A 16458-nucleotide genomic window follows, 5' to 3' on the forward strand; every position below is an offset into this window, starting at 1 on the left:
TGATTCCCTTGCCACCTAACCAGCAGGCTGAGCTGTTTCAGCTGCGTTTCTACCCTCTTTAATAGTGGTAGGAAAAACTGAGTTGATGAAAACCTTAATGTTTAGTTATTTTTAGAAATGCAGTGCATAATAGCACTCACTCAAGGAGCCATTATCATGGGGTAATTGGCTTTCTCAATTTCTTTTCCCAGTGCTTCATCCCAGGGTCTCCTTATCTCTCAGTTGGTCAATTATTTTATGGCTGTGATCATCTTAGTGGGGGAATGATTGCTTGTTAGAACATCTGTTAAAATTCCTAATGTTAAGTTTATGGAAAATGTGCCATTACTTTCTGTACTCTTTCTGATTATTTTTTCTTCTTCTTAGCTTCATTTTCATCATGATTTTATTTTATTTTTTTAATGAATGCCCTAGAACATAATCTTTACAAATCTGGGCATCAGAGTCAAGCAACAAAACTTCTCCATTGAACTCTTGCAATGACTATTGTGTACCATTTACAATTCTGTGCCCCTCTGGAAATGCCATGATGCGGGGAATGCATCTCTCTATCTAGACTGCAACGCAAGGTGGTTGTTCTGCATAGGATGTGTCCCAGGGCTTATGCATATCACAAGATGATGGAGCAAACCAACTGCCTGTCTTGTGCAGTATCGTCTTTAAAACATCATATATTGGTTGCTATTAAAGGAAGGTTTAACCTTTTATAATGCACCAAATTATGCAATACCATCCCAGAGATGGCAGAGGTGGGAATTTATTCTTGAACCCAGCTCATGGCTATGCTGAGAAGCAAGAGAACTGATAGCCATGGTGGATTCTTAATAGGTGGAGAGAAATTACATTCTTTTAACAGTGATGTGGCATCCACCCAGCAGGTCAGAACCAAAACTGCACCTTTGGCCAGAACTAAAACCAAACGTGAACCTTACTTCAGTGGGGGTTTTATATATATATCTAAACAGCATTATCCATGATTCAAAACTCCCAAATAGAACTGAACATTGGGGTTGCCTGAAAGTTCAATCTAGATATGGATCTTTATTTCACATCTGGCCCTGTATATTTATAGTTGGATGAACCAAAGCCTGGAATCCAAATTGAATTGGAAGACATTTGCGGTCAAGTTCTGGATCTGCGTTTTGTGGTTTGGGTTCATTTCTACTTTGTTTCACATGCCTCTGCTTCTCTTGGTTCATTCAGAGACTGAAAGTGTAAATACAAATTCCTTACAGTCCCTCAGATTTCTAACTTGCCAGAAAGAAGGAAATTTCATAAAGCGTGATGGTCTGAGAACATAAGCTCTGTTTTTAGACTAGGCAACGTGGCCAGAATAAACTTTTCCTTAACATATAAACTTCTAGATGTTTGGGAATTGGCACTAACACGGTATCTGAGATTTATTCCTTGTTAGTTTTTAATTTAGTGAGAATTACCTAATTGGTCATAATTTTCTGTGTTTGTGGGTGTGGGAGACGGGAATGACAAGAAATTGCCATATGTTACAGGATCATTAATCTAACTGTTTTTAATTTGAACTACTGTGAGTTTATTAGAACTTAATTGCTGAAATTCTCATTTTATATAGTTTGTATGTAGGGAGAGGACTTACGATAAACAGCTCTGTGAATAATACTGTATGACGGGACATTCCCCAAAGGGACATGCGCAGATAAACCACAAAGTCCTGAGAGAGCTTTAGAATTGGACTTCTCTTTTTTTTGTAGATCAAAGAAATCCTGGAAAACCCTCACCTGCTAACTGTTATTAAAATAGAAGAAGCTGGAGATGAAATCGTGAGCAATGCCATTTCGTTTGCTCTGTATAAAGGTGAGCACTGAGCTCTCGCCCATTGGCTTTAATTTCACTTTGCTCTTAGGTACAAGTATGGCCCTGCGGCTAGGGCACTAGCCTAGGAAGCTGGCTACCTGGATTCAATTCCCTGGACAAGTCTATCTGTGCCTTAGCTCCCCATCCTGTCATGAATCCTACCTGCTGGACCATCTCCGCGGAGGCTGGAATTTTCAAAGGCGCCTAAAGGAAGTCCCAGTTTGGACTGCCACTGATGTTAATGGGAGTTAAATTCATGGGGAGATGGCGAGTACACCCTGGATATGAGAAACAAGCATTGAGAACAGGAGACTATCCTCTTGCCCCATCCTACATTGGTACCCTCTCCTGGCAGTTGTATGGCTGTAGCAGAAGAGAATGTGGTTCCATACTCTTACTGAAGCAAGTCAGAGTATTGGAGTATCTCAGAACTGGTAATTCCAGTGTGGAGAGGGAAGCCCCCTGCAAATACTGAGCAATCAGACCCTCTAAAACGTTGACTTTGGCATAATATGGAGTGTTTTCTGCATATTAGGAAATGACTGAAAACCAACACAAAAGGGGTTTCTCCAATTATACTTTAGTAGATGGATTACTCAGCAGCTTGTGGTGTAAAACTCACAATAAAAAGGCTTGAGAGCACTGGGTGAGAGAGAACTTTGATTGACAGTCAGCAATGAGGTGATGGCCAATTAAGAGTTCATCTCACTAATGCTCATGGTGCTACCTGATCCTTCTTACTTGCAAATTCCATTTAATCACTGCAGTGAGATGTGCTGGGGCCAGATTCTCCTCATAGTCCCACTAGTGTATAAATTAAACTCTATTGATTTTACACCTGTGTGAATGGAGAATGGGGTTCCCTCAATGCTTCCTGCTACCAGTCCCCTCAGGGTGGCTCTGGAAAGGGTTTGACTCCATTGAGTGAATTGGGGTCACTCACGGCTTAGTTGCAACTAGAGTGGGGACCCAGAGATATTAACTCATCTGGTGGGTCAATGCCCCAAGGCATGGTTGCCCCCTTCTCCCTTCCTACATCCTCTCCCAAACTCTGGGCAGCTCCTTCTGCGTGGAGCACCCATGGAGGAATTTGCGTGGGTTACTGGGTGACTGACGGTGCCAGAGAGGCAGCACTTCCCCATGACATGTGGGCAGGCAGAGGCCACATTCTGGGATGCAGTCCTGATCAGTGAGAGGTTGTGTCACTGCCTGCCCTGTTACCCTTAAATGCTCTGCTACAGAGCCCAGACACCAACAGCCAGCAGGCAAGCATGCAGTTCCCTGAGTGTGTGTCTGAGTGCTGGGCGGCCCTAGTTCAGTACTGATCCCAGCAGCCTGCCTACAACAGCCCCTCCCTGGGTCTCCACCAGCCTTGGTTATGACTTTGTGACCCCAACACACTCCCAGTCCTGAATTTCCCCAAAACCATCTGCCCTGAAATGTCCCCTCTCCTAAAACACTCGGAGTACTGAGGTCTGTTGCTCCTCTCAAGAGACAAAAGCACAGCAGTTTGTTGCTTTAACTGGAGCTATTCATCACTTCAAATCAAACGTGGTCCTTGGTTGATTTAAAATAAAAACAAAACAAGTTTACTTAATCAAAAAGGGGTGTTTTAAGTGAGGTCAAGTATAAGGGCTAAAGTCAGAAATAATTAAAAACAAATAAAAATGGAAAAAAAAAAACTTTCTAGTGACTAAGACTTAACGAAAGGACAGCCTTGCTTCCAGGTAAGATTCTTACCGCACTTCCTGTCAGCAAGATGGTCTGACCATCCCCGTGGTCAGGATCTCCCGCAAAGTGCTCGGTTCCTTTTATGTCTTAGATGTAAGATAACTTGGGGTTCTTTGCCCCTCTCTTCTTTAGTAGACTGAACTTTTGAAATGTGCCCTTCTCAAAGTCCAGTGCCCCCGCAGTGAGGAAATGTGCCAGGGAGTCTGATGGGGAAGGTTCCGTGCTGGTTTCTTCCCTGCTGATGCTTTCTGTAATGCAGATTGATCGGTCCTGCACGTGCCGATATGCCAGTGAATGGCCACTTGACTATGATTGCCTGTTGTCTGTGATTGCACCTGGAAAGAGGCAGCGACCTTTCCTTTGTCTGGAAAAAACCAGTTTGCCCACTCCCCAGACTTTTCTGGTTCAAACACATTTAGTCCCATATTTCCTTCACATTTGTCCAGTCCTTTGGGAGTTTACCCTACATAGACAACACAAGAATATTACTGGTCAGTGTGTATCATTGGTTTTCCAATGATATTTTACATGACACCTATTAGATACAGATTGACATAAGTGAATTGGGGCACACTGAACTGGTCAGGCCCTCTGAAACTCACTTCCTGATGCTCTTAGGGTCACAGGCTTGCTCTGGATAGTTACATGGACAATCTGCCTTCAGGTAATGCAATCCATGTCATTTTAAGTGCAGTTTAGTCTATAGATACCACATAGGTATGTGTGTTTTAAAATGTGCACAACCTCTGAAGCCCTGTGAAAGCTATAAGTGAGCATTAAAAAAAAGACAATAGAGGCTTCTTTTGTGGCTGGGATGGGGAGAGAGTTAGGGATGGTAGAATATAAGCCAAGGCGCTCTCCAATTTCTAGTCCTTACTTAGCTGACTCTTCCTCCTCCAGCTTTCAGTACCAATGAACAGGATAAAGATAACTGGAATGGGCAGCTGCAGCTGCTGTTGGAGTGGAACCAACTGGACCTGGCCAGCGATGAGATCTTCACCAATGACCGGCGCTGGGAGGTAGTCAAAGATTGCACCTTGGCACAGCTAGTGGGGTTGGCGGAGACAAGGAGTGAAATTCTTACTTGCACCATTTACGTAGGCATCGCTATTCTGATGTTTGTCAATAACAATTCCATTCCAGCTCATTCTGAAGTGAGCAGAATGTATAGGCTTAAAATGCACTAACCTATCAGACAAGGGTATTCTAACATGGCAAACCCATTGCTATGATGGCACTGCAGTGTCACAGCTTACCTGGGTATGAAATATACCATTACTTCAGGTAGGTTACTCGACTGCTTGGAAACTGAAGGTCTCACTCCAGTTCCTTGTCAGCCACAATGGTGGTTGTTATGTTAGCTGATGATTAATATTATTTTTTGCTCTTTGAGCAGAGGTCAAGGCTTGAAAGAGTCCAGAGACTGAACCACCCTTTCTAGAAGTGGGCCTTCTAGAGTCAGATTTGGGCATTTTGGGGGCAGAGTGCAGAAGGTATCTGGAAATTCTTGATGAAGCCTATACATGGAATAGCTAGGTATGCTTATTTCAGTCACTTCCCAAACCACAGCCATGGCTGCATTCTGAAGGAAATGTGGAGCAAAGGCAAAATGTGACCAATATTTATCCATAACAAAACATGTGAGCAACAGCAGAGGGATAGGGGACAATGAATTCTGCTCAGCCATCCACAGCTGGCCTTGTGATAATACCTGGCTTTTCCTCGTTTTCTCCCCAGTCTGCAGACCTTCAGGATGTCATGTTTATAGCTCTTATCAAGGACCGGCCCAAATTTGTTCGCCTCTTTCTGGAGAATGGCTTGAACCTGAGGAAGTTTCTTAGCAAGGAGGTCCTTACAGAGCTTTTCTCCAACAACTTTAGCAGCCTGGTGTTTAAGAACCTGCAGATTGCTAAGAACTCCTACAATGATGCACTCCTCACATTTGTGTGGAAGATGGTTGAGGACTTCCGAAGAAGCATCAAAAAAGAGGATAAGAATGGCAAGGATGAGACAGAAATACGGCTGTTGGTAAGTAACCAATCAGTTGTCTAGCCATGTGTTCCTTAGTAGGAAAAGAATTGTCTTCCCTATTGCCATTATAACAGTAATGAATTTGCATTTCAATTGTTTAAAAAATGCTACAAATTGTGCGGAGTGCAATGGTCTTGAACGTACTGATGCATTCCACATGTTAATCTACAGCATGGATCTTTGCATTGCTCAAGTGCTAGAAGAATACGTGAGTCTTTTGTGTGAGAGTCATGGTTCCATACTGTGGTGATCTCAGAGCAGTTTTAAAATATGTTGTAATGAAGGCCTACAAAGAACCCCAAATTCATATCATTGTGGATGAGAGAGCTTTCAATTGAAAATGGCTCAGTGAAGGAAATGGAAATTGTTTTTTATGTTACTGGGAAGAAAAAGTTTGAAAACGTGACAGTGCACAAGAAACCAGCTTGTCCAGACAACTTAACTCAATACTTCAAGAGCATCTTTCTAGCCCTTTGGGTCCCATGCTACTTTTGGGTCTGCCTATTCCTACTTCTATTGCCATGTACCACCAGCCTCTCCATGGCTTTCAATAGGGCAGGATCAGGCCTTTAATGCAGACCTGAGTTACAGAACTGGAATTTCCAAGGCCTGTGCATGGAGGATAATTGGACTAGATGGTCCCCTTCTGGCATTAGAATTTGTGAATCTGATTCCCTGTACATTCTTTTCCTTCATGAGCCATGGAGAGAAGAAGAAGCTCTGCATTGCCCTTTTCATGCTCATAACGCCAGCAGCTCTGCATTAAGACAATGACTAGAGTCAAATCTCATGCTTCAGGGCTTTAGCCGGACACCTGCATGGGTCAGGATGGAATTTTTTTCCCTGATGCACATTTGGCCAGCTGTATTCTGGGTTTTGGTCACCTTCCTCTGAAAGCAACAGGGATTGGCCACAGCTGGATACAGGACACCAGGTGGGGTGGTATAGAGAATTTTCTTTTTCAAGGTATGTCTACACTGCAAACCCTCTTCCCCACATCTCCCTGTGATTAAGTTTCACTCTGTTTCCCCTACATTGAACTCAATAACTCAGGTTAAAAGAAAGCAATTCAGTCCCCAGGAGACTAAGCATCTGGTGTCCCACAGGCAGAGAAGAGGAGGGACTGAGACTTTCCAAACTAACTAGGGAATTCAGACACACAAGTCCCATTAAAATGAATATGAGTTGTCTCTTTAAATCCCCTAGTTGGCTTTGAAATCTTCAAAGAACACTTTGTTCTCCATTTTCTGCTGAGTTATTCTTGCTGCATGGCAGTTAATGTCCAGTAATAATTTTATTGGCAGGCTAGAACTTTTGAGTGTCATAAATGGATGCATGCTATATTAAAATGAAATAAAAGAATGGAAGTTGTTACTATCAGAATATTTTCAAGTTTATGGTAAGAGGTCTGGTTCAACACTCAGGGCTTAACTAAAAGGTATAGAATGGGGGTGTTTCCACCTATCATTCATCTCCTGGTAAAAATGGCATTTAGCTATGAAGCCATGTGTATATCCTTGAGGCTGGCTAAGCTACGCTTTGCGCACGAGCAGCGTGGGAGCAAAGATGATTTTCTGCTGCCTTTCTATTGTTTTCCATTTTGGGAGCAGCTGAGAGCCAGCTCATTCTTCAGCACAACTTAGAGCGGCCTTAAGGTTGCTGGGCAGCAGTGCAGAGAGAACAAACCAGGGAGCCAAGTTTAAGAGGTGTAATAACCTAATATCTACTTGATTTAAAAAATAAAACCAAGGTCATTGAACAGATAGTGCCTTTACTTCCTGCCAGGATGAATCTTCTATTACAAGGCATCCCTTGCAAGCTCTCTTTATCTGGTCAGTTCTTCAGAACAAGAAGGAGTTATCCAAAGTCATTTGGGAACAGGTAGGGTATACCACCCTTTCCCCCAGCACTGTTGTATTTATCTTGGCACGTTAAGCCTTTGCAAACATTTGCCCTCTGTCCTCCCCAGAGTAACCATCTGGGAACTCAAATGCATGATAGATAAGCTACCAATTTAAAACGTTTTACAATTTTTCCTCTCTCAATCTTCTAACTAAATGGGCCTGAGCTACTAAATTTGGATCTGGATTTAGATCCATATATGGATTTCAAGACACTCTCGTCACCTAAAGTTTGAGGGAGGGGTTGATTCAGCCTTTGAAAGGTGCTAGCTGTGAAATTCATAGCTGGACCCATGTTTGGATTATGAACCCCCTCCCTCTTCACAGTATGAAGATCATGTGATCCAGGCATATGGTTTGATCTAGTTTCTACTTCCAACGAAAAATAGAGAGGCATATTTTTTAAGGAAACCAAAACTGTATATTGGCTTCAGGTCCATCTAGCCCAGTATCCTGTCTTCTGACAGTGGCCAGTGCCAGGTGTCCCAGAGGGAATGAACAGAACAGTTAATCAGCAAGTGATCCAGTCCCAAAGACTGACTGGTCATAGTCTAAAATTTTCCCTAGTTCCTTAATTCTTGGTTATCTAACTGGGCACTCAAAAATGGAGGCACCTGAAATTTAGTGGACACTCCTGATTCTTTTGTCCTGTGTGTCTTAAGCTGAGCACCCAATCTGCTAATACAGGTTCCTGTGCCCATGCCAAGCCATGGCAAGTTCATCCGGGATCAGGAGGTGTCCAGGTGAGTGTGCTGCAGTATAGGACTGTAGAGAGCATTCTAAACATCTGACTCCAGGACTCGTGTCTAAATTCCTGACACCTTGGAGAGGGTTTTAAGGCGATTTTAACCACAGAGACAAAATGAGTCACCTTGTGCCTAGAATAGTTCAGTTACAACCTGGTGTGATGGTGTTGCATTGAGTGGTTGGACTATGCTTGTTTTGTGGATCTGGATCTTCATTTTCCATTGCTGACAACGTGGCTCTATTTACCAGCCTTTAATGAACCTCCAGAACAAACAAACAAGGCAAGAAAGACAAAGCAATGATGTAAAAGGGGGTGGTGGAAGAAGCCTGTGGGTCATTAAGCAGTGGAACACATCCTCACATTGCATGGAAGAACTGTTGGTGCTCTGAGCCAATAGTGGAGAAGAATGGTGATGGCCATGCCGTGCAAAGAGCTCCATGTGACTTCCTGATTCTCTGTCTCTTCGCAGACCAGGGGCTGCACTTTGGCAGCACTCGGGGCCAGTAAACTACTAAAAAGCCTGGCAAAAGTGAAGAATGACATTAATGCTGCTGGGGAGTCTGAGGAGCTGGCAAATGAATACGAGACGAGAGCAGTAGGTAAGCACCTGTGTTAACAGACTTGGAAACATGAGCCATGTTCAGTTGGTGATCAGCAGCTTGTAATGACGGATGCCACTTGTACTCCTTGAAAGCTTTATGGGATGTCATGTTGTAGAGCCAGCCTCTGGCTGGGCTGGCAAGAGCCTCCAGGGGGAGGACAGAAGAAGAGGTGTCTGTGGACTGGAGCAGAGGACACAGACAGAAAATTCTTTGCTAGCTCCTGGCCCTGGATAGGCAAAGCACTCCAAAAAAAAAAAAAAAAAAAAAAAAAAAAAGAAGGTCTGTGGTGGCTAATGAGGCCTGTGTCTTTAAAACTTGCACAGACACCTACAGGAAGTGTGTGACGAATGTCAAGGCTGGGAGCTGAGCCCAGCTCTGAGTCCCAGTGCAGCGCCTTAACCAGGGCCGGCTCCAGGCACCAGCCGAGCAAGCTGGTGCTTGGGGAGGCAGATTGTATGAGGCGGCATTCCGCCCAATCCTAGGGCAGCACGGCTGCTTTTTTGTTTGTTTGTTTTTTGTTTTTTTTGTTTTTTGTTCCGCTCCGGCCGCCCTGTAGGGGGCAGCGGCGTGGAGGATGGGAGCGCCCTGCAGCAAGCCCGGCAGGGCAGTCTGTGTCCTTCCCTCCCAGCCGACCGAAGCAGCGCGGAGCCCTCCCGGTAGGCGGCAGGGGGCGCAGCGGGAGGGGCCGCGTGGCAGCGCCCCGCTGAAGTCCTGGCCGCCCCCCTTCTTTCTCTCCCCCCGCTCCCTTCCCCTCCCCCCGCTAGCTGGGGCACATCTGAAGCGCAGGGAGTCCCCCTGCACCCTGGCTCCGGCCACGCAGGTTGTTTTTTTTTCTTTTTTCTTTTGCTTGGGGCGGCCAAAAAGCCAGAGCCGGCCCTGGCCTTAACTGCAGGCCCATCAGTCCTATTCATGCCAAGAACGTAGTGGGGAAACAACTTCCAAGGAGGACAAGCAGTGTTGTGGCTGTGATGAGTCAGCTGGGCCACAGGCTGTTATCTGAAGCTGGACTTCTTAGCCAGACATTCTGATCCTTTATGCTCTGGTCTCTTGTTATGCATTTCTAAATCTTCTGGTATCCAGTCCATGAGGTATAGAGCTCATGGTGCTAGGATGAGTGGCAGCCCTCCTGGTAACATGGTAATTCATGGCCTGCTACCTCTTCTGTCATTAATAAGGTTCATTTTCTGGCTTTATCTGAAACCTGGACAAATGCTGATGCTGTTAATTACACCTTCGTTGAATCATTTCCAAATGAATGTGGCATTGAGGTATGAAAAACAAAATCAAAGTGTGTGGTAGCTAGCAGCACAGGGATTAATATTTTGTTTTTATTAATCTGTATAATACCCATAACTCAGTTGTGCCAGCTGACAAGCCACTCAGTGCAAAGCACTTATTTATGATCTAAAGGGAAAGATGGCACAGTGCAGCTCATGGTGATTCATAGATTCATAGATTCTAGGACTGGAAGGGACCTCGAGAGGTCATCGAGTCCAGTCCCCTGCCCGCATGGCAGGACCAAATACTGTCTAGACCATCCCTGATAGACATTTATCTAACCTACTCTTAAATATCTCCAGAGATGGAGATTCCACAACCTCCCTAGGCAATTTATTCCAGTGTTTAACCACCCTGACAGTTAGGAACTTTTTCCTAATGTCCAACCTAGACCTCCTTTGCTGCAGTTTAAGCCCATTGCTTCTTGTTCTATCCTTAGAGGCTAAGGTGAACAAGTTTTCTCCCTCCTCCTTATGACACCCTTTTAGATACCTGAAAACTGCTATCATGTCCCCTCTCAGTCTTCTCTTTTCCAAACTAAACAAACCCAATTCTTTCAGTCTTCCTTCATAGGTCATGTTCTCAAGACCTTTAATCATTCTTGTTGCTCTTCTCTGGACCCTTTCCAATGTCTCCACATCTTTCTTGAAATGCGGTGCCCAAAACTGGACACAATACTCCAGCTGAGGCCTAACCAGAGCAGAGTAGAGCGGAAGAATGACTTCTCGTGTCTTGCTCACAACACACCTGTTAATACATCCCAGAATCATGTTTGCTTTTTTTGCAACAGCATCACACTGTTGACTCATATTTAGCTTGTGGTCCACTATAACCCCTAGATCCCTTTCTGCCGTACTCCTTCCTAGACAGTCTCTTCCCATTCTGTATGTGTGAAACTGATTTTTTTCTTCCTAAGTGGAGCACTTTGCATTTGTCTTTGTTAAACTTCATCCTGTTTAACTCAGACCATTTCTCCAATTTGTCCAGATCATTTTGAATTATGACCCTGTCCTCCAAAGCAGTTGCAATCCCTCCCAGTTTGGTATCATCCGCAAACTTAATAAGCGTACTTTCTATGCCAATATCTAAGTCGTTAATGAAGATATTGAACAGAGCCGGTCCCAAAACAGACCCCTGCGGAACCCCACTCGTTATGCCTTTCCAGCAGGATTGGGAACCATTAATAACAACTCTCTGAGTACGGTTATCCAGCCAGTTATGCACCCACCTTATAGTAGCCCCATCTAAATTGTATTTGCCTAGTTTATCGATAAGAATATCATGCGAGACCGTATCAAATGCCTTACTAAAGTCTAGTAAGGGACTACTAGATTCACTACAGATTAAGCAAAGCCAAAAGGACAAATCCCTATCTGCACTTAGAGGTTGGTGATTGTGAAGTTGCATTTCAGCTTCCCAGTAATTTGTCAGTATCATCTTCCCAAATCAGATCATTCGACGGTGAAGGAACGATAGACACTGAAGGCGCACTACAAGGTGCAAAAAAACAAAACAGCCCCCTAGCAATGAGTCTCAGAGCCGGAGTCAACTGACTCAGGTTCATGCTATGGGGTAAAAATAGCAATGTAGAGTTCCTACTCAAGCTCTGAAACCCAGCCAGGGGGGTGAATCTCAGAGCCTGAGGGAACATCTGCACTGCTACTTTTAGCCCCATAGAGCAAGCCCTGTGAGCCCACGTCAGTTGACCCAGGCTCTGAGGCTCACTGCCATGGGTCTTTTTTTTTTTTTGCAGTGTAGACATACCCATAGAATGAAATGGGAACACTTTTTTTCACCATGGTTCAAAGCAGCACACAAGAAGGGAAATCAAAGCTACACACTTGTGCAGAAAGAACATACCCAGTTCTCAAGTGAATTTGAATTTTCACTTGGGGAGCTGGTTGTATCTCACGGGTTATGCTGAAATCCTTAATAGGTGTTGTCAGAACATTTTATTTCATGTACGGTGTTTGTAAAAATTGCCTAATTTTATAGGGTCAGATTTTTAAAGGTATTTAGTTGCCTACTGGGATTTTCAAACACTCCTATTGAAATCAATGGGTGCTAGGTGCCTAAGTGCTTTTCAAAATTCTACAGGGCACCTATTTGCACCTTGGGGAACCTAAATACCATTAAAAATCTTGCCCGTAATCCTCCTCGCCCTTATTTTTATCTAAAATAAAATATTAAGGCCAGAATGCTGCCAACCGTCCTCATTTGGGTAACCCTGTTGAAAATAATGGGGTTATTCATGGAAATAAGGCTAGCAGAATTTGGGGCTCAGTCCTGATCCTATTGAAATTAATGGCAAAACTGCTATTGACTTGCTTGGCCCAGGACTGAGCTCTCATAGGCTTTTTGAAGAATGGAATTGTGAGGTTGTCTGCATACAGTCTCAAACGCTCTATCCAATGTACCGGTTAAAAGTGGGTATTTTTCTAACTGCCATCGCTACAAAATCCCCCTGGCGTTCACAAGTTATATTGCAATGGGTTTGCCAGCACAGAAGGGACTTTGCCAGCTTGCTCACTTTTAGCTGTGTTGGTTCTGCAGGGGTAATGGGAGTCCAGTGCTACAAAGACTCACTTTTATCACCGCAACCAGTAGCTAGACACACACACGGAGCAGATGTGTTAAGTAAGAAGGTACCATTTTTACTGGACAACTTCTCAGCGCTTAATCGCAACCTAGTTTTGATATCAATATGCAATCATCAAATCAGTTTGAATTTCACCATACACTTCCATGCAGACATTAAATTTGGAGTCCACTCTTCTAATCTACGGTTGTGAAAATGGGGAAGGAGCTCTTGTATTGGACATTAATTGCCAAAAACTTTACGAATGCAAATTGAAGATTCTACAAGCAAATATGCCAGTCAGAAAAAAATGAGTTGACTCCTGCAGCTACATTAGCTCAATCATGTTGCACAAACATAGTATTTCCTATTCCTATTAAATATGTAGCTTAGCGTGTCACTGATTATATTGTAAAATGGCCGTGCAAAATGGCTGAGTTAATGTTGCGGTACGAACCTTAGTCTCAAGATTTCCAGCCTCTTGATCTCTGCGAGCATGAGTGAAATGGGGCCAGGGATCTGGGTAGAGTGAAGAGGTGCGTGGCTGACACAGGCTTTCTTTTTTCCCTTCTGTCCTTGTGGGACTGTCTCTCCTTTAGAGCTGTTCTCTGAGTGCTATAGCAGTGATGAAGAGCTGGCTGAACAGCTGCTGACTTATTCCTGTGAAGCCTGGGGCGGGAGCAATTGCCTGGAACTTGCTGTGGAAGCTAAAGATCAGCAGTTCATTGCACAGCCGGGAGTGCAGGTAACACAAGCTAAAAAGCAGTGATTCTTTCCCCCCACCCCCATAAGAAAAAGAAAAGGCTGCTCACGTGCGATGTAAATATTGTGCTCACTTCCTTTTTAAAGGTTATATAGATTAATTGTTTGAAAACACCTATCCTAAAGAAATACAATGGCCGAGGCTCTCATTTGTTTGGAAGTCAAGCGTTTCGGAGAAGGATCCCACAGCAACGTGAACTCTGTCCCTTTGCCATTGTGAATTACTTCCTCCCCTACGCGATCAGATAAAGTGGTGGTTGTGCTGCTAAAAGGAACATGCTGTAGAACTGGTTCTCTGATGCCCTCGCCCCATGTGGAGGGGTGCGTTTGAAACTTGCACGTGCAAAGTATGCATTGAATGAGTCAAAGTATGCATGGAGGGGAGTGGTGATTCACCCACAGGTGTTATGCCAGGAGAGGAAAGTTTTAATTTACAGCTGGGGTTCATAGAGGGTCTACTGATGGAGACTGCCTGAGATTTTTACTCCCAGTGCATCTCCTCCCTCTGCTCGTGTTCTTGGGCATAGCACTCAGCAGAGTGGTGTCCTTACCTAAGACTCCCTCAGCTAAATGAAACTAACTGCTTCTCCTACCTCAAAACCGCTTGGAACATCCTGGGGATGCTAGCCTCTGGCACAAGATGGAGCAGTGGGCTTATGCAGTAGCCTTTCCTTTCTCTTGACCTGAGTAGCTCAATATTTCTGCAGCTCCCAAGTCCTCCAGTGCTACAGAAATCCAACAACTTAATATGTTTCCGTAGAAATCATTGTTGGGCTTTCTGCATTAAACATCAAACACATTTTACAGTTCTGCTTTCTCTACCCTGCTTCAATAAAACCTGGATTAATCTTTCTCCTCTTTGCTATAGAATTTCCTTTCCAAACAGTGGTATGGAGAGATCTCGAGGGACACTAAGAACTGGAAGATTATATTGTGTCTGTTCCTTTTCCCTTTAATCGGCTGTGGTTTCATCTCCTTCAGGTAACAGGGTTCTCATTGGTAGAAAAACAGAAGGGAAGCATGTCTATATAACCTATTTAGGTGCTAATATCTGGCTCACCTCATTATAGTATCTGAGTGCCCTAAACAATGAACGTATCCCAAACAGCCTTTTTAAGTGGAAGTGTCCTTCCTTTTTTACAGATGAAAAAATACGGCACAGGATAGATGAAATGATTTGCCCAAAGTCATGCTGGGACTTTGTGGCAGAACTGGGAATTGGACCCATGTTTCTCGAGTCCCACTCCAGTATCTTAAATGCAAATCCATCTTTCCTCTGATAGAGTCCATCTGCTGTGGAGGTTAATCTGAGCATGATAGCAAGGAGGACAAAGTTTGAAATTAGGGAACACAAGTTGTTACCATTTGGCAGCAGTTTGGTGGCCTATATGAAAGGAGAGGCATGGCCTCGGCAAAATTCCCAGCTGACAAGTGATCCCATCAGTGCTCATTTGGCTGGGATTGCTAACAAGATGGCTAGTGGCTGAATGAGCCAGAGACAGAACAACTCTGGTCCTTCAGGGACAAGATAGGCCACCCTGCCAACGTACCGTGAGTCAGGGACATTTAACTGATGCTGCCCAGACTATAATTATTTGACAGCACTTCAAAGTGATTTTTTCGATTAAAAAATCAGGCATGTTTGCATGGTCACTACTTTAGTTTCACAAGGAACATTTTTTTTAAAGGCTTGAGAGATGTGTGTTTGAGATCATCCTTTTTTTATCTAGGAAAAAGCCCGTGGAGAGGAGCAAGAAGCTCTTGTTGTATTATGCCTCATTCTTCACCTCCCCATTTGTGGTCTTCTCCTGGAACGTCATCTTCTACATTGTTTTCCTGCTGCTCTTCGCCTACGTCCTGCTCATGGATTTCCAGAAAGAACCCACCATGCTGGAACTCATCCTCTATGTTCTGGTCTTCATCCTGCTTTGTGATGAAGTGAGACAAGTAGGCAACGCTTGTGAACCAAAATGGCCTATTTCCAGGCAGACACTTTTTTATTTCTCCTAGATGCAGAAAGAAATGGAGACCTTCTTACGGTTATGTGCAAAATGCTATGCAAAAGTCATTCAGAGACCCCAAAGGAAGTGATTGTGTTCACCATGACTGACACACACAACTCCTGCTAATGCTGGCAGAAGGTGTGTGTGTGTGTGTGTGTGTGTGTGTGTGTGTGTGTGTGTGTGTGTGTTGAGGGAAACATACTGATCCTGTGCTGTATGTATTAGTCCATGGCCCAGATCCTCAAAGGTATTTAGGTATCTTTCAATGGGATTTAGGCACCTAAATATCTTTGAGGATTTTGCCATTAGAGAGAGTTCTCAAAATCATGTGGTATAAATTGTCAAAGCAATCTAGGTCATTTTAGATTAATTTTGTAATGGAAAATGTGTTGTCATGCTCTAGAATTTTTTACAAACCTATGCAGCTATCACTGGTATTTGTCATTTCATGAGTGAGAGAACTGTGGCTTACAGAGGCCTAACACTGAGGTCTGGAAGGAGAGTTATATAGATGTTTAATAGTAAAATAAAAGTACAGTGCTTACAATTTTTTTAATTTACAGCAGGAATCTGTGTAGAACTCCTGAAGGGTCACTGAGTGAGAGAGGTTTTGATTTTGCAGTCCTTTGTCAGGCAACACGCCTATTGCAGCCAACAGAGGCACTGCGTGAGAGAAGATTTCAGGTTCAGGTCCCACGTTTGTATGTTGGTCTACAGAAATGATGAAGATGTCTGCTGTGTATTTAGTACAAACGATCAGAGTGTTAATACAATGTAATGGTTGGAATTTCATGTGCACAGAGCAAAGGGGGACCAAGTTCTGACTAGGTTTGGGGGGCACAGATGGTGGTGGTTTGCACAAAATGTATGGGCAAGGAATGTGACCTATAAAATACCAAGTGGAAATTCTCATAGCAACTAACTTGGTTCTGTTGAGTATAGAAAGTGACTTCCTCAGGGAACTGATGGGCAGGATCCCCTGAGAGGTTACTAT

The 16458-nt window shown here is 43.9% G+C and overlaps 1 protein-coding gene across 2 annotated transcripts in view; it reads left to right on the forward strand.

Moving 5' to 3' along the window:
- TRPM8 (transient receptor potential cation channel subfamily M member 8) overlaps positions 1 to 16458 on the forward strand; it is a 73256-nt gene that overhangs the window by 23690 nt on the left and 33108 nt on the right. Inside the window, exons 9-16 of one of the 2 annotated variants that reach the window (XM_065413047.1) lie at positions 1728 to 1830; positions 4462 to 4580; positions 5299 to 5589; positions 7378 to 7473; positions 8711 to 8840; positions 13299 to 13444; positions 14330 to 14442; positions 15192 to 15408. In XM_065413047.1, the coding sequence (XP_065269119.1) occupies positions 1728 to 1830; positions 4462 to 4580; positions 5299 to 5589; positions 7378 to 7473; positions 8711 to 8840; positions 13299 to 13444; positions 14330 to 14442; positions 15192 to 15408 (1215 nt within the window). Of the gene's footprint in view, positions 1 to 1727; positions 1831 to 4461; positions 4581 to 5298; positions 5590 to 7354; positions 7474 to 8710; positions 8841 to 13298; positions 13445 to 14329; positions 14443 to 15191; positions 15409 to 16458 lie in introns of both variants that reach the window. The other variant, XM_065413049.1, reaches the window with a different exon arrangement.

The sequence above is a fragment of the Emys orbicularis genome, chromosome 11 (assembly GCF_028017835.1).
Source record: "Emys orbicularis isolate rEmyOrb1 chromosome 11, rEmyOrb1.hap1, whole genome shotgun sequence".
NCBI classification, from domain to species: Eukaryota; Metazoa; Chordata; order Testudines; family Emydidae; genus Emys; species Emys orbicularis.